The sequence below is a fragment of the Protopterus annectens genome, chromosome 4.part0, assembly GCF_019279795.1.
Source record: "Protopterus annectens isolate FY-2018-M chromosome 4.part0, PAN1.0, whole genome shotgun sequence".
In the NCBI taxonomy this organism is placed as follows: domain Eukaryota; kingdom Metazoa; phylum Chordata; order Ceratodontiformes; family Protopteridae; genus Protopterus; species Protopterus annectens.
Genome location: NC_056733.1, coordinates 579,488,838 through 579,509,773, shown reverse-complemented (window position 1 = coordinate 579,509,773; position 20,936 = coordinate 579,488,838). Strand labels below are relative to the sequence as shown.

Sequence of the window (20,936 nt, the reverse complement as noted above, 5' to 3'; positions counted from 1 at the left end):
AACATGTTATGACACATCATGACCATTTTTTTAAATTTACGATCTTGAAACACATTACTCAGGACAATCGAGGTGGCCCTTGGCAAACGCAACTTGAAATTGAAGAGTTATGCTGGTAAATTCGTACGGCATCATATTTCCATCCTGGGCTCAATGATCATGTGTCTATAGCATGTCTCCTTAAGCATTTAGCCTTAAGGAGATAAAATATATGTGTGTTGATTTGTTGTTTCAATATGCTGTTTTCAGCTATTTTAATATTGGCCATCAGCTATATATGTATTTTAGTATTTGAACAATGATTTTTTAGTATTGTATAAAGTTTTAAAGGGTTAACACATTTATAACTATTCATATAAAATTAAGGGATTTTATCTGAATTTTATGATTTTTCACATCAGGTTATGCTAAGTTACCCAATCTTTTTAACTTTTGAATAATTCTTCTATTAAGTTGGATATCTTGTGGCCTATTTAATGTAAAATGAAGTGGAATGTTTCCATCCTTCACCTTATTTCTCCTATTTCTCTGCAGTATGTAGTTGTGCCTTTTTTTCATTCCTCTGCAGCTTATAACTGTGGTTATCAGTGGTTGTGCTAGCTTCATTAATAGGTTTATAGGTGTGCTTGATTTAATTAACACTTATTCTGCTGTTAAAGATCAATTAGAAGACTTATTTAAATGCTTGTAAAATGGTGTTCATTGTTTTTTGTCTTCTGAGGAAGGAGGGTCATTGCACCTTCCGAAAGCGTGTTGCTCAAGATATTTGGATTAAAGCTTCTGTATAGGGTGTTGAATCCAGCTCATTTTTGTGTTCTTGTTTGGTTTTCACTTTCTTGGTTTCCTAATGTTAATTAGTGTTTGAAAGGGTTTTTTTTTTTTTTTTTTTTTTTTTTTTTTTTTTTTTACATATCCTTCTCCCTAGAAAACTGGTGGCGCCAAACCTCTGAAACTCTTAGTGCAAGAAATATGGACAAAACCATAAATAAAAGTGGAACAAAGGCCCAAAAATAGGGACAATTTTTAAATATTGCTCTTACAAACTTAGAAAGTTGATAGAATAACATGTTGTACATTAGCATGAATTTTCTGAATGGTGTGAAGTTTGGAACTCAAATGTCTCATTTTTTTAACATCAGTCATTAATGATTTGCACCAGTGTCGCAGAAAATCACAATTTTATGAAAAACAGACCAAAAATATGAGTCAAAAATCTAAACATTCTGTGAAAATCTGTACAGTTGAGAGGTATGGGTGGGTCCTCCTTGGGAGCAAAACTGTGCTTGAAAACATACTTTTTTTCTTTCCCGTATGAAACAGATCATCAGGCTGATTTGAGATTCTTAACATGGACAGCTGTTTGTCATTGATCTACTAGGAAAGTATCTGAGTTACAAGCTGTTGTGATGAATCAACACTACCTAATTTTCTACAAGGACAGGGTTTATTTGAGAACAAGTCATTTTTTGTGCCTAAAATGGTCACACAGGTTACCTGGAGACGGTGTGTTAATCTCCCCATCTTTTTTCCAAAGCCCAAAAACAAGGGGAAAAACATTCTTCATACTGTGGATGTCCATAGGCAGCTCAGATTCCACCTAGACAAAACTCAACCATTCAGGAAAGCCGATCAGCTGTTTGTTGCTTATGAAAGTCAGAGGAAAGGACAACCAGTGTCAAAGAAGAAACTTTTTTTATTCCCATCATAAAAAGTGACTTCCAGGCAGGGTTAGGGCCTATTCCACTAGGACTTTGGCTTCTTCATTGGCTTTCTGGAAAGGGGTGGACTTGAAGGATTCTAGAGGCAGCAACTTGGTTCTCTGTGCATACTTTTACAAAGCACTACAAAATAGATTCCCTTTTGAGATTCAGAACAGGCTTTGCTAGGACCATTCTTCATTGGTTCCTAGATTCATAATTTATCTTTTTGTTTCTTAAACTCTGAGCTATGGTAATCTACCTAAATAGCTTAGGCTACTGCAGCAGTGATTTAATGTTGAACATAGTACAGTTGTTGAAGTAATCTTACCATGACAGTAGATGTTATAATAGATCACCGTTGCAATGTTCGTCCCCTCGCTCGGCCTCTTCCCCTCTTCATTTGGTGTGATTTTGTATTGCTAGTGTGCGGGGAAATAATCTTGTTTATAGAGCTACACTTGCTTTACATTTCCTTGCATATTTCCCTCCATGGCTATGCCTTCCATCTTGGGGCAAGAAAGTTTTAAAGTTTTTGGAGCTCTGTCTTTATATACGGAACACCGCTTCAGCTGCTGACAGACTGCATAGAGGGTACCCTTAAGCTTTGAAAAGCTGGCCAGTGGTAAGGGATAGGACCCAAATAATTTGGGCTACTACAACATTGCTCTATTAGAACATCTACTGTAATACTTGCAAAACAAACAATTGTCATATACTGACTGCAAGAATGAGAGTTTTGTAGCAGACAGACAGTTACATTTAGCCCCCTTAAATGAGCTAAATATATAATGTGGGAGATTGGATGGACTAGGATGCTAAATATAAAGATGGTTCACACAAGAAAGAGAAAGCTGATCCTTCCTTGTTTTGTTGTGCTTGTAGACCCATTGAATAAATAAGAGAGTCTTGCATTTTAAATCTTTGCTGTAGTTTTCATATGATGCGTTTCCCCTAGATGTCTAATGCAATGCCTGCAAACTAGATTTTGCAAGTGGTGCACCACTGTTATTAACTTTTTTTTGTAAGTGTGAAATTTTGTATTTTTAGTAAAAAGTAGAATATTAATACTGAGATTTATGATTTTCAGCCTAAATTTGAGGCTCTCTTATCGGAAATTGCCGTTATAAAAAATGAAGCTATCTATGCCGCAAATAATCTGGAAGAATGGATGGAACCAGAATATGTTGAAAAAACACTGGTATGACCTGTTACTTCTGAATATTTTTGTTATGAGCATAAGCACAATTAAAGAAGAAAGATGTAGAGCATAAATCTTTCTATCTGTCCCTGTTTTTTTACGAATATCTGGACAGTTGCAGAAGATACCCTGTAGTCTAAGCCCTAGTCTGTACTGTTTTACAAAATCATATATGGTATGCATTTGTTTACATTGTAATAACTTTTTTATTACATAGTGTTGTATCACATCAAACTCCTATTACAGTGTAAAATTACTACTTTAGCTCATAATATCAGATGGTAATTTTATTTTTGTGTTGATTCATTCACAGCATATTGGGTATTCTGGAGCTGTTTAGCATTGGTTTTCCAAAGCTGCTTGTAAATTTGCAGTTTCATTACGAACAGGTTTGTTTTGCACTTAACTGCATTGCTGGATATGTGGTGTATCTATTGTCATCACTTACTGATTTTTCAGTGTTGATATTTCTATTAGACTGAAGTTAAAATGCTGCTGTCCTTTACGAGGTCTATTAGATGACTTGGATCTGGCTGTGTTTGAAATATGTCATTGGCTTTCCTTCATCAGTAAAGAATCACTTGACAAGGAGTCCCCAAAATCAATGAAAATAGCAATTGCATATAACAAATAAAAAATCTGCTAGCATTTCCCACCTCATTGAACATTCTTTACTACAACAGTGACTGATGTCTGGTCCCCAATGCTGGTGACTAGCAACAATACTAGGTGCCCAGTCCCCTGCATCAGGGACTATTTATACTTGCCCGCTCCTCTGCATCAGTGATCAGTGATGCTGGCATGTGTCCATTCCCCTGTGTCGGTGACCACTGTTAATGCAGGATGCTAGAATCACTTTGTTGGTGACTGGTGACATTGGCCCAGCTCCCCACGGTGATGACTTGGGATGGTTACAAATGTCTAGTCTTCTGCATTGATAACTGGTGGTGGTAGTGGTTTCCAGGTAACTTGCACTGGTGACAGTGATGCTTGCAGTTGTCCAGTGTGCCACTGTTTAGTCATTGATATGAGAAAGGAGGGGTCTTTATAATACAAAATAAACCTCCCTTTTTTGTTTTGTTTTTGTGTCTAAAAGTTGTGTTAAATTACTTTTGGGGGCTGGGGTAAATGTTTAGTGTGATTTTTTTTTTTTTTTTTTTTTTTTTTTTTTTATATACTGTTTTTGATGGAAAAATGTTTTTTTTTTTTTAATATTTACCTGTTGCATCGACTACTACAACTGGCTTCCCTGGGATTTAGGCATTGTTTTTAGCATCATCATGAAACAGCCTACTGGTTCCTTGGATCTTACTTCTTCCAGCCCCAAAAAGAAACCATTTTCAAATGGCCTTTGCCCCTTCAGCAAGCATTTCAATTGCCTCAGCTGCAAATGGATGATTCTGTTGTGACCATTTAGGGTTCCTTAGACCATTCATCATTTTACTTGGCTCCCTCTGGAGCAGTGCCTACAGCCACCATGAGCCAGGAGTTAGGCAGATACTCTGTGGCTGTTGGTGTGCCCTTGTTGAGCAAAGGAGAGTCACTGTTGTCAGTCTTAGAGGAAGGAGCAGGGAATTTTTCTCTGCCTAATCGGACTGGGATGCCTGTCTCTAACAAAGTTTTTCTCTCAAAAGTAGGTCGGCTTCTTCAGAAGTTCTTGTCAAAAAGAAGTAAAAACGTAGACATTTCTTTACCTGTCTTAGTTACTTTGGGCAAAAATGATTTATTGGGCTTAGTTCAGGCTTCTGACCCTACCAGCTCTGGTGTTTCTAGTAAGAGAAAAAGGAATTCTTCACTATCTGAGTATATTCCAGTCATTGAAAAAGAAAGTGATTGTGAGGAGACAACTTCTCTTCCCTCTTCTCAGGTTGTAGATTTATTGGGAAATGTTTTCTTTCCTTTTCATCCTCCTAAGGCTCACTACCCAGTGCCTCTCATCCATCACTGGGTCTGTTGGTCACCCCTACCCTGATAGGGTTGGGGTCAGTCCAAAATGTAAAGGTGGTGTTGGAGGTATGGCAGTCAACATTTACTGGGATGAGGGTTCTTTCATGACCTACCCCATTGCGCCCCTTTCCCTTGTGGTTCCTGAGGTAAAAATCCAGGGGTGGGAGTGCTGTGGGTTGTGCAACATCACACCCCACAATGGAGGTAGCTCAGCCATGGTCCCCACACTATTTCCCCTTTTGGACACACCCTCTGATAGAGATTTCCTCAACCTCCACCTGGGAACATCTACAGGGATGCCCACAGGATCACTCTCATCCAGGTATGGTAATGCCCATCTCTCCCTGTTGTTCCTTCAGTTGTCTGGGCCATTAATTAGACCTAGGTTGGCTGAGCCATAGTCTGGGTTTTATTCATGTATGCCACCAGAACAGCTAGGTTTCCAGTTCTGATTCTAAGAGCGTCTCTTCCGATAGTCCCTTGGAATGATTTTCTTTTTCTGAAACCGTATTTAGAATGAATAAGTTGTTTCATTGTAGATGTAATAAGTTTCCACTGCCATTAAAGAAATATTATGATCTATTACAACTGGACTTTCTTGAGCTTACACCAGGTCCTCCTATTTTTCCAGTGCTGGAAGATGTACTTATTACAGGCTGTGACTTCTCTGATAGCCAGCCTGCTGTCCCTAAGAAAGCAAGTATATTGTATAAAGTTCCTCACTCTTGCAAGCTTTTTATTTTCTAACCCCAAATCTGACCCAGCAGAGATTTCTGTGGTAAATCCTGCAGCTGCTAAACATCTGGTAAATGCTAATTCCTCTTCATCTGATAAGGATGGGAAAGCTATTAAAAGACTTGGAGAAAAATATATTCTTCTGCGACACTTATTTTTAGAATTCTTAATTGTCAATTCGCATGATATCGTTTATGCTTGCTTGCCATTGAGAATATGAGGAAAATTGTAGTTTATTTTCCCTCTTCTGCGAAATATGCTGTTTGTGTAACCTTATTGCTTCTGTGTCTCAAGTGACTGAACACGCCTTGAAGTGTGCTTATGATTTAGCTGATGCCACTTCCTGAACTGCTGATTCTGGAACTGTTACGAGAAGGTTTGCTTGGTTGTCAACACCTTCCTAAAGATGTTAGAGATGAAATTTTAAATTCTCCCTTGTTAGAGATGAAATTTTAAATTCTCCCTTGTAGAGGTTGTATTTGGACCATCTACTGCAGAAGTCGTTAAAAAGTGTAATGAGAGGGAGAAGCTGATTCAGGGAGTTTTTTCAGATTTTTCATTCCTTCCTTCAAATTTATCAAGGGTTTTACAGCTTCTGTTGTACCTTTTTACAAAAAAAAAAAAAAAAAAAATCAGCACGCACAGTAAGCTACTGGTAAGGAAACGTTTTAAAAACAATGGCAAGGGGGCTATGAAACAAGGGGAGGCGTGCCCCCTCCCAGAACTAAGAACACTAACAAGTCTAAATGACTGACTACAGAATATTCCTTCCTTCCCATACTGGCAGTTCTCTAATTCTCTCCCAAAATTTGGCTCTGTGTTTTTCTGTTTGTCAGCAGATAGTCTTAGACAAATGGGTTCTAAGAGTGATTCATCAGGGATACAGATGGCAGTAGAAATCTCTCCCTCCTTTACAGGGGATTTCTCTTAAGCCACCAGAACAGACTTTTTTTCCTTCTCTGCTGTCATTTAGCATATGCTAACTTGGGGGGGGGGGGGTGGCGGCGATATAAGCTTGTTATTCCTCCTCCTTTGGAAAGGAGAAAATGTTTATTCAAGAATGACACTGGCACAAGAAAGAAGCCTCATAGAGACCAGTCTTACATCTATCCTTTCTAAACCAGTTTGTGAAAGTTCCAAATCTCAGAGTTATCCTTTCATGACTTGTTACTTCTCATTCACTGTTTGTTTTTATTGACCCTAGACTTAAAATATGCTTAATATCACATTCCTAAATCACCAGATTTCTAATGTTTCCTAATGTTTTCTGTGTCTGGTTTTCAGTTCTCTGTATTACCCTTTGGGTTATCCAAGGCTATTCACAATGTTTCTAGCGCCAGTGATAGCATATTTTAGACTGCAAAGTATTCATGTTTTTTCTTACTTGGATGACTTGCTTATCTTTATAGAGTCTTTTTCAAAGTGTCAGGAATTTCTCATTTGGGAGAGAGAGCTCTTTCACATACTGGGGTTTCAGGAGAACATCCAAAAGTCTGTGTTCTTCTCATATGATTGTTTTTCTGGGTTGTCTTCCAGATGTCCAAGTTTAAATAACTCTATATATAAATCTGTTCCTGAGGTTTTCCACTCAAACCAAGGCCTAAGCAAGGGAATTTCTCAGGCTAATAAGATTCATGGCATCCATGTTTCTCATGATTCCCTTAGCCAAACTACACAAGGAAACTTTAGTGGTACATAAAATCAGTATGGTCAAAACATCAACATCCCTACACATTCCAGATTCCTGTTCTGGGATTTGTGAAAAGGAAACTTCTTTGGTGGAAAGAAGAGTTTTGTGTAAATCCAGGTTTCCTATTTTCCCTTCTAGCTTTTGCATAGTCCGTAACTATGGACACCTCAGACTCTGATTGGGGAGCAGTGTCTATGGTGGTAAAAGTACAGGACCTTTGGAACCAAAAGGACAGACCAAAATGCACACATTTAAGAGATGCTGCTAGTAATAAGTGCTCTTAACTATTTCAGTCATCTCCGGGTCCCAGGACCATTAAAGGTGGCTCCAGGCAACACCCAGTAAGACTGGGGAATCCAAATCTTATCTGTAGACTAGCTGTGGTGGCCTGGGATATAGCTTTTCAGCACACTCTCACTGTACAGGCATCTTTTCCCATCAGAACAAACTTTTGCGGCAGACAAGCTGAGTATGACATACTTTCACAAATGGAAACTGAATGGGGGGGGGGCTTTCATGAATTGATCAGCTGTGGGGAACATCTCAGATGAATCTAGATGCTTCTATTCACAATAATCATTTGGCAAAATTCTGCTTCAGGACTTCATGTAAGAAGGTGTGGAAAACATATGCATTCTCTTTTCCTTGGACAGGAATGCTCCTGTATATTTTTCCACCCTTTCCACTGATATCCAGAATCATTCTGAAGATTCAGAAGAACACTCCAAAGATCATTGTGGTGATTTCCCCTTTGACCAAAGCAATAGTGGTTCTCCCTTGTTTTAGTAATAGCCAAATGCAATTACCACAAGCTTTCTACTTGGAAGTGACCTACTTACACAGGACAGGGGGGTGTTTGATACATCCCAACTCAAAACAACTTCAGCTAACTGCCTGAGTGATAGCATTGAAATAGCTTTTAGACACCTTGTTTTCTGAGAATGTGCAGAAGGTATTAAAGGAGGCAGGCACATCTGCTGTAAGGAAATCATATATTGGTAACTGGAAAAGATTTTCTAGTTGGTGCACAAGTACCAGGACCCTTTAAGGCATTTCTCTGGTTCTGCAATACTCATGTGAGTTATCCTTTGGTCTTTCTTACTCCTCTGCCAAGGTTCATCTTTCATCCATTTCAGTATGTCTGCCCATGGATCCTCCACTTTCAATGCATTTCCATCTTAAAATGTTTTTAAAGGGATGTTATATAGCAAACATCCTAGAAAAGAGTTTTTCCTCCTTGGGATCTGAACTTTGTTGTAGAAAAAAATAAGTCTTGTGCCATCTGAACTAGTTCATCAGACTGCTTTGAAGTTATTAATATGGGAAACAGTTTTCCTGATTGCTCTGACTTCTACAGAAGAGTGTCTGAGTTGCAGGTTCTCATGGTACATAACTTGGAGGAAAGGATTTTGGACTAATGGCCTTCAAGGAACACTGTCTCAGTAAGTATATACCCGTTTATCAGCTCATTTATCAAGAAGTGACTTGGTTGTCCAAATTGATGGTGGTATATCTGATAATTTCATGTATTATACTCCATAGCTGTACTATTCTATGAGTTATATAACCAGGAATTATGACATAATTCCAAATAAACTTTTAAGTTTTGATGATTGTGAATCTTTGTTGTACATCTCAAGACTAGTAGGCGAATGGGACTTCCAAAATGACTGCACATTGCCTAACGGCTTAATTTCAGCACTCCAGTTTGAAAACAGAATCAAAAGAGAGCAGGTGCTGTCTTTTTGGGTAAATTTTAGTAACAGGCTAGTAAGTACACTGCCTGGATGCCAGCAAAAAAGAAATTCAGAGAACTTGAAAGAAAATCAATCACAAAAGGTAAGAAGAAAACACTGGCTGGCAAGACATGACTTCTAGTGATCTGGAAGAAAAAAGCAAGTCAAATGTGCTTAGAAGTGATTAAAATAAATGAAACACTGAAGGAGTATATAAACTCAAATAATAAAAGGCTGGAAAAATGGAAGAATCTTTAAAAAGATTTTAGGATAAGCTGATAAAACTGCAAAAATCGGAGAGTGAAATGAAAAGGCTGGCTGAGTATGAGAATCCTCAAGAGGAAATGATTCAAAAACGGCATAGAGGACATAGCACATAAACCTGTGATTTTCTGCTTTACCAGAGAAACCAAAAGAAAGGCAATATTTTATGAAAGCACAGATAAGTAACTGGACTGGTATTCCTCAGCAGGAGTTGATTGAGAAAGCAACACAGACCTTTAGTAGTAAAGATGCAGTCCTACTAGCAGAAAGAGTCTATTCTGACAAAACTGTGGCAGAAGGGAAAATACTAAAAATGGGAGATAGAATGTTTGTGGAAATTGATTACTTACTGTATACTAGGCAAATGAGGAGTGAATTTATTCCAGCAATCAGGGAATGTTCAGAAACAGGTGTGAGATTCAAGTTGCTGTATACAGCTCTTTTCAGAATATTTTTTCCTGGAAGGTCAAAATCATTTTTTGATGTGGAACATGTTAGGGAGGAAATTCAGAATTTGCTCAACAAAAAGTGAGATATCAAACAGTAGGGGTTTCTGCTTCTTATTCTCCTGATTTTAAAGCCCCGAAGAGAGAATGCCAGTGAAACATTTTCCAATGTTCCAAAGGAAAGTGCTTTAGAGAGAGAAAAAAGCACGTGGGTTGACTAGAAGAATCAGGAGTATGCTTGAAATTTAACCAGGGTCTGGATTTGGCAGATGAAGATTAACAAGAAGAAAACCAGGAACTTGACATATAAATGCAGGATTACGATGCATTGGTTACATTTATGAAATATGATAGAACGAGAAAACCTGGAAATGTTGGACTTTTTTGACTTTGGAGTCTCCTACAAGCATATGCCAAATAAATGCAGGATTACGATGCATTGGTTACATTTATGAAATATGATAGAACGAGAAAACCTGGAAATGTTGGACTTTTTTGACTTTGGAGTCTCCTACAAGCATATGCCCTACTTCATGTCATTACTGTTTGGGGGAACATTTAGGAAAGGGGAGAAGGAAGGAAAGATTTAAAACTGTAAGTAAAACAAAATTTTGTTTGTAACCATATTTTTATAATGCACGACATATACTGCATGCTATAAAGTGATGTTTTTCAGTTAATTTTGTGTGTAATGAGGATACTAAGGTAAACAGGTGCCCCTATTTTCCCTCTTTGTCTTCACTTTTAAGAAATGTAGAAACTGCAATGTAAAAAAAAAAAAAAAAAGCCTGGCCAAAGTAGCATGAAATAAGAAAAACTGATATGCTTTTCTTACTTTTGCATAGGGGAATGACTGGATTAAGGCCCTTGGCTTGATTTAATAACCGGTTTTAAGGTGAAGCAAATATAACAAATCGAATGAGAAGTTTTCCTCTAGCAGATACATTTTCACAGAGCAATGTGGAAGGCTTGTGGTGAAGGATAGCTGTGGATCTGGTTCTCAAGTTTACATACATACAAATGTTTCAAGCACAGGCATTAATTCCCTTCTATCTTGCCAATACACCAAAACACTTGTTCCAATAATAAATGTCCAGGCTGTTGTTAAAAAATATCTAAAGTAGTACTTGCTTTAATGTAATTTGGTAGTCTGTTCCAAGCTACTCTGTCAGAGAACCAATTAGTACACTTCTCATTCCTATAGAATTTTCTACATAGGGTATCTGATGATTCTCTAGTACTTTTTGATAACCCCAAACACTTCCAGAGTTAGTTGTCCCTAAATGCCCTATATACGTGAATAAGATCTCCTCTTAGTTTTTATGGAGACCATCTGATGAGGGGCAATAAAAACAATAATACTTTTTCAGTGACTAGGAGGTAATGGGCTGGATTCAATAAAGCCTACATCAAGTGTACACTAAGTGTACACAGTAAGTATTCAGTAAACTTATTTTTTTGTGCTTTCTAGTCAGAAAGATTACATTGTGTACATGTAGTCTACACTTTGTGGTAACCTTTATGAATCCCTGTCAATATTTATAACTGCAAGAGTATCAGTAGGAAAACTAAAATTAGTAGAAGGTGTGTGTGTGATGCAAGTGTTGTCTGTTCACTCAGAGCAGTGTACACTTAGTGTAGGCTTTATTGAATCTGGCCCGGTGTTTTTTGAAAGAATTGAAGGTGTTTTGTACATTTGGGGAGTAATAAAGATAAGACAAAAACAGACAGCACTTAGTGGAAGTAGAAACACAGGCTGTGCCATGCTTCTTAAAATGGACAATATTTATTATAGGCTAATTCAAGCCTGTGAGTGTGGCCATGAATCTTGGACAGTTGCTCCTATTAGGAGGGTTAAACTTATTTGAAGATGCACACAATTTTGTATATTAGTATTAATAGATTATGGAGATGTTTATTTTTGTTTGAGGGTTTTCATTAAAATAAAAAAGGCATGTAAGATGTGACATAGGTTCAAATGGATATGACAAAAAAACTGCATAAAAGATCAACCTGCCAAACAGTGTATGCATGTAATACAGAAGCTGAAACTAGACTTTTAAAAAAGCCGTTACACATATGTGAATGGCCTCACAAATGTATATAAAAAAGACAGAGTAGTGAACTATGTTAAAAAAATGCAGAGTGGAAATAAGTATGCTACAGGAGACACATTTGGAAAGAATTGAGCATGTGAATTTGATAAAGGCAGGATTTCAGGATGGTTGTTCAGTGGAATAACTGAGACATAGAAAAAGTGGAATACTTAATTGTGAGAGGTGCTCCAATTGAGAGTACTACAAATCTATCATTATCTTTTTTTTTTTTTTTTTTGTCTAAGGGGCTGCTATCAAGGGAGAAGGATTACACTGGCATTATTTATATTCCACCTGAAATTGCTACAATGGAGCTTAAGAAAATTCTGGGAGAAATAATCAGCTTTCAGCAGGAAAATGACTTATTTGTAGGGAATGAAATTTGGTTTGCAGCAGTGAGGATGTATCTGGGGGGCCTAGACAGGGATATATAACATAAGAGGGCACATCTTTGAAGAAAAAGATGTGAAGATGTGAATTCAGTAGTAGGAGTTCAGAGATGATTTGTATATTATTCCTGTAGGTACAAAAACTGGGCTAGGCTAGACATAAGTATTTCAGAAGAACATGACCATTTCATTGAAAGTTTTGATATGCATCCAGTAACTATTTCAGATCATGTGCTAATAATAACTAAAATAAAAATGCAGGATAAAGAAATAAAATTGATACACTGGTGCTTCCCCACCTGTGTGCTGAAAAGAAAATTTTAAGGAATGGGCAGTGAAAATTGTTTGGGAGTTTAGAGAAGATAGAAATGTCTTCTGAAATTATAGCTAGGGAGTGAGATTAAGTGGAGTTTAAAAATATGGTGGAAATGAAAGAAAGATATGTTTGAGTAACATTTTTTTTAGAGCGACTGACGTAGGTTAAAGTATTGCATAATAGGGGGCACCTCACAGAACAAGAAGAGGTGTAATTGTAGAGTGCTAAAGAGGAAATAAGGGACTATCTCAATAATATGCATGAGTTTAGAAAGATTGCTGTTAATCAACTGTTTTTGTGCTCTGGATTTATTAAAAAAAACTTTTTTAGCACAATGGCTCAGGCAACAGAAAGTATAAAGTGTTGTTGCCAAGCTTAGGGAAGCCTGTAAGAAGGAAAATAACCATAGATCCTGTAGAGGTATTAGACATATTTTGGAAATTTTATGAATATCGGTGTAAAGCAGAGGCATATGGAAGTCGATAAGAAATACAAAGGGAGGAAATGTTTATGGAAGAATTAAATATGTCAAGGTTAGAGGAAGATGAGGCTCTGGTACTGACAGGGTAGGAGGAGATGAGATAAGAATGGTGATGTATAACCAATCCACAGGAAAGTCCCCAGGAATAGATGGTATTCCTGTGGAAGTTCGGAGGAAAGAAAGTGATTAAGATTTAGAAGGTTTTATTTAATAGTATTTTAAAAGGGAGGAGAAGCACCAAGATCTTGGAAGAAAGTGCTGGTTATAATGCCTATTAGATACAGTTTCATATTAGGCCTATTTTGACTCTAAACCGTGATTATAAAGTGTTTGTCTGTAATGACTAAAAGAATGTCAAAGGTTATGTCAGAATTGATAGATATGGATCAGTGTGGTTTTGTGGAGGGGAGGCAAACATTTGACAACATTAATAAAACAATAATGATCCAGGGGGAGGCATGCTGTAAGAAAATACCACTGGTGTTGGTGAGTGTTGATAAAGAGAAAGCATTCGGCAGATTAAACTGGGATTTTACGTAGGGCAAGGGAAGCATTACATTCCCAGGTAACATTATAAGGTTGATTAGGAGGATATATGAAGGATTGGATACGGAAGTTGAAGTCGGGGGGTGTGGTGGGTTCCTGTTTGGTAAGTTTTGTTTGAGCAGAACTAGACAGCGGTGTCCTCTTTCCCCTTTATTTTAATTATATTTAGAACCATTGGCAAAGAAAATAAGTGACTCAGAAATTTAAGGATGTCATTGGTATGGTAGTCAAGAAAAGTTGGCTTTATTTTCAGATGATATTATTTTAAGTCTTAACTGATAAAACACAGAGTCACCAAACTAATACGAAAACACACAAGGCTGAAGTCCAAGCACCTCTGGAGCAATGTTGAAATAAAAGGAACCACAAGTTGAGAAATATAAAAACAAGTATTTAATGATTCCATAACAAAGAAACGGTTAGCGCTTTTATTTGAACAAGTTTCAAACTTCATCAGACCCAGGTCTGATGAAGTTTGAAACTTGTTCAAATGAAAGCACTGACCGTTTCTTTGTTACTGGAATCATTAAATACTTGGTGTTTTTATATTTCTCAACTTATGGTTCCTTTCATTTCAACATTTGAAGATTGCTCCAGAGGTGCTTGGACTTCAGCCTTGTGTGTTTTCGTATTATTTTAAGTCTGATAAAACCAGAAAGGGACATTTCAGTGTTGTGTAACTGTCTCAGAATGTTCCAAGTCTTTTCGGAATACAAAATGAATGAATATAAAACAAAGGCAATAGCTGTAAACTGTGTATTCACACATAGATTGGTTCAGCAATACCATATTGTTGGGGGACATGATAAAATGAAGTACTTGGTTGCCATAAAAGAATCCTTTTTCATCCATACTCCTAGGGATATGTAGGAAGTGAGTAAACAAAAGATAATACAAAAACTGAGAAATTGGAAGCTCTGTTTTATGGATAGCACGAAAAAAGCAGTGAAAATGTTTTAATCCCTTTAGTTTTATACACAGGTCAGGCATATTTTTATTAACCACAGGAGAAGTTGTGAATAACAGTTAAACATTTGAAGGATTTTATCTGGGAGGGGAAGATGGCAAGAGTCAAGTGGGATAAGCTGATCCTTCCAATAGACCATGGTGGTTTGGGATTACCTGATTCAAAGGGGTATTTCAGAGCTACCCATTGAAGGCTCCTGTATGAAGCACAAGCAGAAAGCTATAATTCAAAGTGGAAAGGGATTATAATGAAGTGATGGGAAGCTCAAGAAATAAGGAAAGACTGACCCCAGGATTCATGAAGCTTGCACCAGGCACAGGCATAGTGTAGGTGGTATAATAAATATGGCCGCCAAGCGATTCGGGTATGATCCAATTCCACGTGCACTACCAGCGTACGCCAGATCTGTGCAGCTGCCGGCTCATGTATGCTAATCACGCCATGCGCAGTAGTGCAGCATGCAAATGAAGGTACATAGCAATTCATGAAGTGGTGCAGGTGTAGCGTAAACATACAGAAATGTAAACCAAAAAAAAACAGTTTACATTTTTCCAAACAGAACATCGGAGCCAAGAAAGCAGACCAAACTTACGTATTACAAAGTTAACATATGCCAGTGGCTAAATATACAGCCAGTGGCATAAAAAAACACGCACAACACAAAAAAAATAACTTTTAATGTCATGGCCACACTAATGCAAAGTACAACCGCAGGGCATGTGTGTGCAAACGGGAACACAAGGAAAATATATACAGATGTCATAAAATTGCAATGTAACACAAATCATGACTTTGCCATAATAGTCAATGGTATTACACCACAACCAAGGTGCAAGGGTTGCTAAGGGTCTGTGACAGTGTTCGGCGTGGTAACTATGAATTAGTAGTCAATGCCATGCAAATGAGGCAAGTAATACTGAATCGCAAATGTCCCGCCGGCCTAAGTATGTACCATATGGTGCAGAGGTACAACACTGAGGAGTGGCCTGGAGGTATACATGGCATCAGCAGTGGGGTGTGCCACCATAGCTGTAAGCACATTGGAGCATTGTTAATCCAGATTGCCCGTTGCTAAGCAAAGCCGCAGGATAGGGGTGTGGATGTAGCCATAGCTTTGCTTAGATGAAAGCACACATGGTGACTGAAAGCGCATGTGGACGTGGATGACAACATGCTCGAAACCCGGTAAACGGCTGCGCACGGCGCGCACCACAACTGAAACAGGAATGTTACGTGAAGACAATAAGGAAATGCCGCAGTAGGGTAATTGGAGTACAACTGAGTAATTAACACCTATTAACTCACAATGGGCCATTGACAGTAGCTAACAAGGCTGCTATTAGCAACCTGCAGAACAGGATAAGGGGAGGTGCCGGATTGCAAAGAAAAAAGAACTGTCACCGCAGAGCAAAGCAAACCTGTAGTAGATCGGCTATAGAACACATTTTGCAACACAATCCTGGGTTGGGAAAGTACAAAACAAGAAAGCAGGCTGCTGGATGTATGCCTGACAATGGGAGGGGAATCGTTATGAAAAGTGAAGGCAAGGGCAAGAGGAGATCCACGGCAGCCAAATGTAATTCAACACCAAAGGCACCACAATAGCAGTACCTGCGGCAAAATACGTAAGTAAGATACCCTGCAGCTCTGATTGTACATACACACCCTGTGACATCATCATTTTCCAAAGCACAATCGTATAAAGTGTGAAGGCACCTCACACATACACACACATGTATTCCCAAACACTGCACCATCGGTGTAAACAGACTGGGAACTTTTACAATGTACTTGTTTGGAGCTGCCATGGCTGTGATTCATCATCATGTGTTGGAGACTGAAGGTGGTGTGGAGGATGATGCTGACAACCACTTCATGCACCGGAGGAGGAGAAGAAGAGTGTTCAGACCAAGGGTAACCTACCAGGTCTGGAGATAGAGCGTTACAGGGTGGACAGGGACATCATACAGCAAATCGTTGAGCTGTGCTGGCCACACCTCAGAGCCAGAAACAACAGAGGGGAACCCATCCCAGTGGATACGAAGGTATGTGTAAGCTTGAGAATACTCGCCACAGGAACCTTTCAAAGGCCAACTGGAGATAATATGGGATCTTGCAGGCATCCGCATCCAGGGTACTCCTTACTCCATTGATTTTTTTAAAGCTGTCTCGCAATGTTAAACTCCTTTAACATAGCGAGACACTTTGTAAAAACAATGGAGATCTTGCTTTCTCCATTGCTTTTGCCCACAGCTCTGATGTACTGCGTAAGCATACACATGCGCAGTACATCAGAACTGTTGCAGAATAAGAGAAAGCTGCAGAAGGGCAGCAAGGAGGCATTATACAATGCCATTATTTTTCTTCTTAAATAATGCCATTGTATAATAGCAATAACCCACTTCTGGGTGTGGGTAATGCTGGATTTACCCACGGTTGTCTTTGGCCACTCTGGCTTTGCCCTCATGAACAAACCACACCAACAGCGGGTAAATTCACCATTATCCACACCTAGGCATGGGTTATTGCTATAATACACTATTACAAATATGTGCTATAGACATGAGCTAAACATAGGGTTACCACCTGTCCCACCTTGCGAGGGACAGTCCCTCTATGTACGGTAGTGTCCTGACCAAAATGAGAACAAATACTAATGTCCTACAATCTCGAGATGTTCTGCATGTTCCATAGTTAATGTAATGGTTGCATAAAATAGTCATCTGTATCTAAAATACCTACATGTAACAAGAAACAGGATAAGCAAGTAAACCGCTACAAGAATATATGCTTTTATATAGGCATATATGTAAAGTTCTATACTTTGTACTGACCGTGGGTATGTGTCGGCCTCTAAAATCCGATGTGTGTCCTGCAAATGTCCCACTATGGCCATTTGAAAAGGTGGCAACCCAAGCCAAAGAGGTTCAGTCACCAACACAACTCCAATGAGTGCAAATATCTGTGACAGAAATACACGAGACAGCTTTCATGTAGCAAAATTTCATTACATACCGATGTATTTCCGAAGGGATTGAAGGACCAACATCACCTGCATGCTATATAGGAATCAATTAATGGCTTAATGAATAAGCCTGCAATAACCATAGTATTAGTCTGCTAAATTATAGGTCTTCAATTAGGGAAGGAACCCTCACACACACATGAAATATGTATAAGTGCTGTTCCTACACACCTTCATCTGCTATGTACACCCACCTACATCTCCCCCACACCCGAAACAATTGCAGTACAGACTGTAATAACATCACAAACATCCACTCACTCTGACATCTGCAGAAGCCTTAACATACCTTGAGAGACACTATAATGACCCTATGTAAAATCGTTGCTGTTGTACAATGGAACAGACGCCGATGTTACAGGGTTTTTTTGCAATAATCCTATATCAGACGGCTGATATAACAGCTACACTCACATGTAGAACTACATCTTTTAGCTGTTACACACAATCCACGGCGGCCATGAAGTTAAAATATCTCTGTGTCTCTCCATATAGCTGTTGCAATTCATCACAAACAACACATCCAGGCTGTCTTCCTCGAAGGTAAGGCAAAGAGACAACGCCCAAGTGGAGTATTCAATTATACCCCACTGTTGCCATGTAATTGGCTAATGGAGTAGCTGCACAGCTGATGTGCATGTAATCATCTACTCCAGAACACCAATTAGTGGCAGGATACCACATGCCACTGGTATCTATGTATAAAAGGATGGCTTGTCATACATTCAAGCCATATGTACATACGAGAAAACAGTTAAAACAGAAAAGGAATAGGACTGATATTATCGTCAACTCGGACTACTAAGAAGGTATGTAGTACACTCAGTATGTTAGTGTATGTAGTGCCTGTTCTGTATTAATGAAAGTGTACGCAATGCATATAGTGGGAAAAGGTATTATGTAGTGATGTATTGTTGAGCACAGTAACGCTCGTAGAAATTGTGTGTACTGCTGTGGGCCACAAGGTAAACACCTCATACACCACAAGGGATGCTACATAAGGACTTTAAAAACAACAATTCCACTCCAGCCGCTGTCAGTGGTAGGGTTTGTCCAACAAGTACGTGCCATAACAGGGGATAGTATATGTTGATATACTGTAACAGTAGGCATATGTATGGGCGTATAACTGAGAATAACATGTCTAAGGTGGTCCTACTGTGCAATTATGATTTGCATTGTGGGATATTGTTGCAAAAATGTGAAATGTACAGTATTGTAGGTAGATATGTCTAACATTTTACATAGCATTACTGTTATATTATGCAAACATCAGGTATGTCTATCGGCATGTACAATACACAATAACAGGATACATATGACTTGTAGTCACCAGACAGTGTATCAACATGATAGCTAATTGAAATGGAAGAGCTAGGCAATTATCCATGCACAAAGGACATGTAATAGCTTCATAGGTTCATAGTTAAATACTATGCTGTCTGGCCAAGTCCATTCGTAAGCCTAACTACAGTGTTTTCACTTAGGCACCTCCCTAGGTTAGTGTCCTGTGCCTGTGAACAGCAGAGCCATTCATTTCCTGCACCTCTGTACAGTAGAGCCACTGCAGTGATCTCTGGTGTACATGTCTGTCTCCCATCCACCCATCGAGGTATCTCTTGAAGAGTGCTAGTGAGGGTCCCTGCCTGATGTACATAGGAATCCTGTTCCAAAGCATGGTGAGTGTCCGGGTCAGGAATGTATCTTTCCAGCACGTCCTAGTCATTGTTGCATTTAGGTACATATCCCAGAGCATGTGGCTCTCAGTGGCTTTTGCTTATGTGGAGCATATCCATCAATATTGTTTTGGACATGGGCCTTGTATGTTCAGCAGAGATCACCTGAGTATACAGTATGCAAATGAGTACAGTTGGGGTTTCTGTAGTTGGGCTGCATACGTCATCCTTCGGAGGTCAGTAATCCTCTTGGTGTGGTAATGTTGTGGTATTTAAAGCTATTGCTGTGGTCTCGTAAGGTACATCCCAAATGGGGTGTTGTACCCTTTAATGTGTTTCATAAGTCATGAGTAGAGAGGTACAATGGCTGCCTTTGTTCTGGCTACAAACCCATTGGAGATTAGGGTGGCCATGTAGAAGGATAGCCACACCACCTTGGCAATATGGTTATCAAAGGAGTGGATGCTATCTACTTGGGTTCTAAGATCCCTTATTATGTCTTGTGTATGTAGGGGACTACCACCTATGTGATAGTCCATGGGTGATTGGTGTAATTCCAAAGGGGATGTCTATGCACCTTGTGGCATGCAGCTTGAGGCCATGTTATTGACACCAGGTATCCGTCCCAGTGACACCCTTATGGAGGTTGTTTGTTTCAGCTGGTGAATTAATCATGGCCCCTAGTTTGCAGTCGTCTGCAAACCTATTCAGGGTAAGTTCTTCTGTGCTAGTCTGTACCTCAGAGAAGCATATACCGAACATGAGGAGCCCTATGACTGAGGACTGGGGGATGCCAATTATAACTGATGTACAGTAGGAACTAGGGTATGCTACCCTCACTGTGTGTGTTTTGACCATGAGCCACTTTGCATAACATCTCATGACGTAGGGGTTGATGTGCAGGTGGATGTGTATGTTGACAATACCAGAATGGGGAACGGTGTTGAAAGCCTTTGAGAGGACAAGGTAGGCTGTGTGGACCTCCTTACCCTCATCTATTGATTTGGTAAATGTTGCAAAGGATTCCACCAGGTTTAGGAGACATGGTCTGGCCCTAACAAATCCAAACTGGGTGGGATCAAAGGTTTGGTGGCCACCAATGTCTCTCTGAATGAGATCCATGATGATGTGCTCTATAGCCTTGCAGAACAGTCTTAGTCAGGCGTATAGGGCAATAGTTCCCCTGGTCCATTGTGGTTCCACCTTTTGAGGAGTGTGATAACTGTTGCTGTGCACCATTCAGGGGCCACAATGCCTGATGCAAGGCTATTAGTGAATTTGGTGCCCAAGTGGGGAGCCATTTCATTCTGAAGTTCGTGGAAATCGCAGCCTGGGATGTTGTATGGTCATATGGATTCTGTGTTCCTGGCTTTAGAGAGTGCAACTTTGAACTGCGTAGTTGTGATTGCAGGGAACTCTGCATTGTTCCTGTATAGATTTGGGCCATTTAGGGTGTGATAGTTTCAGTGCTAACATTACACCCCTATCTGCCAGGATGTTGCCAATATCAGTCAGTTCTGTAATGTCCATGCCTAACTGCTGTATGTCAGAGCAGATGTGGGTATCGCCATCGAGAGTAGTGACATACCTCTAGAACGCTTTGTGGTAGTCCTTGGAATGAGTCACTGTAATGTTTACGTAGCTAGCTTTGGAGGATGTGATAAGGGATCTCAGATTCCTACTGAGGCTGACCAGAGTGCTCTCCCACTCATGTGTTTGTACTC

General features: G+C 39.3%; 1 protein-coding gene across 1 annotated transcript in view; it reads left to right on the top strand.

Annotated features, from left to right (window-relative positions):
* LOC122799448 (aldehyde dehydrogenase family 3 member B1-like) overlaps positions 1–20,936 on the top strand; it is a 589,363-nt gene that overhangs the window by 143,869 nt on the left and 424,558 nt on the right. The window contains exon 3 of the mRNA XM_044068509.1: positions 2,788–2,898. Coding sequence (XP_043924444.1) covers positions 2,788–2,898 — 111 coding nt within the window. The remainder of the gene's footprint in view (positions 1–2,787; positions 2,899–20,936) is intronic.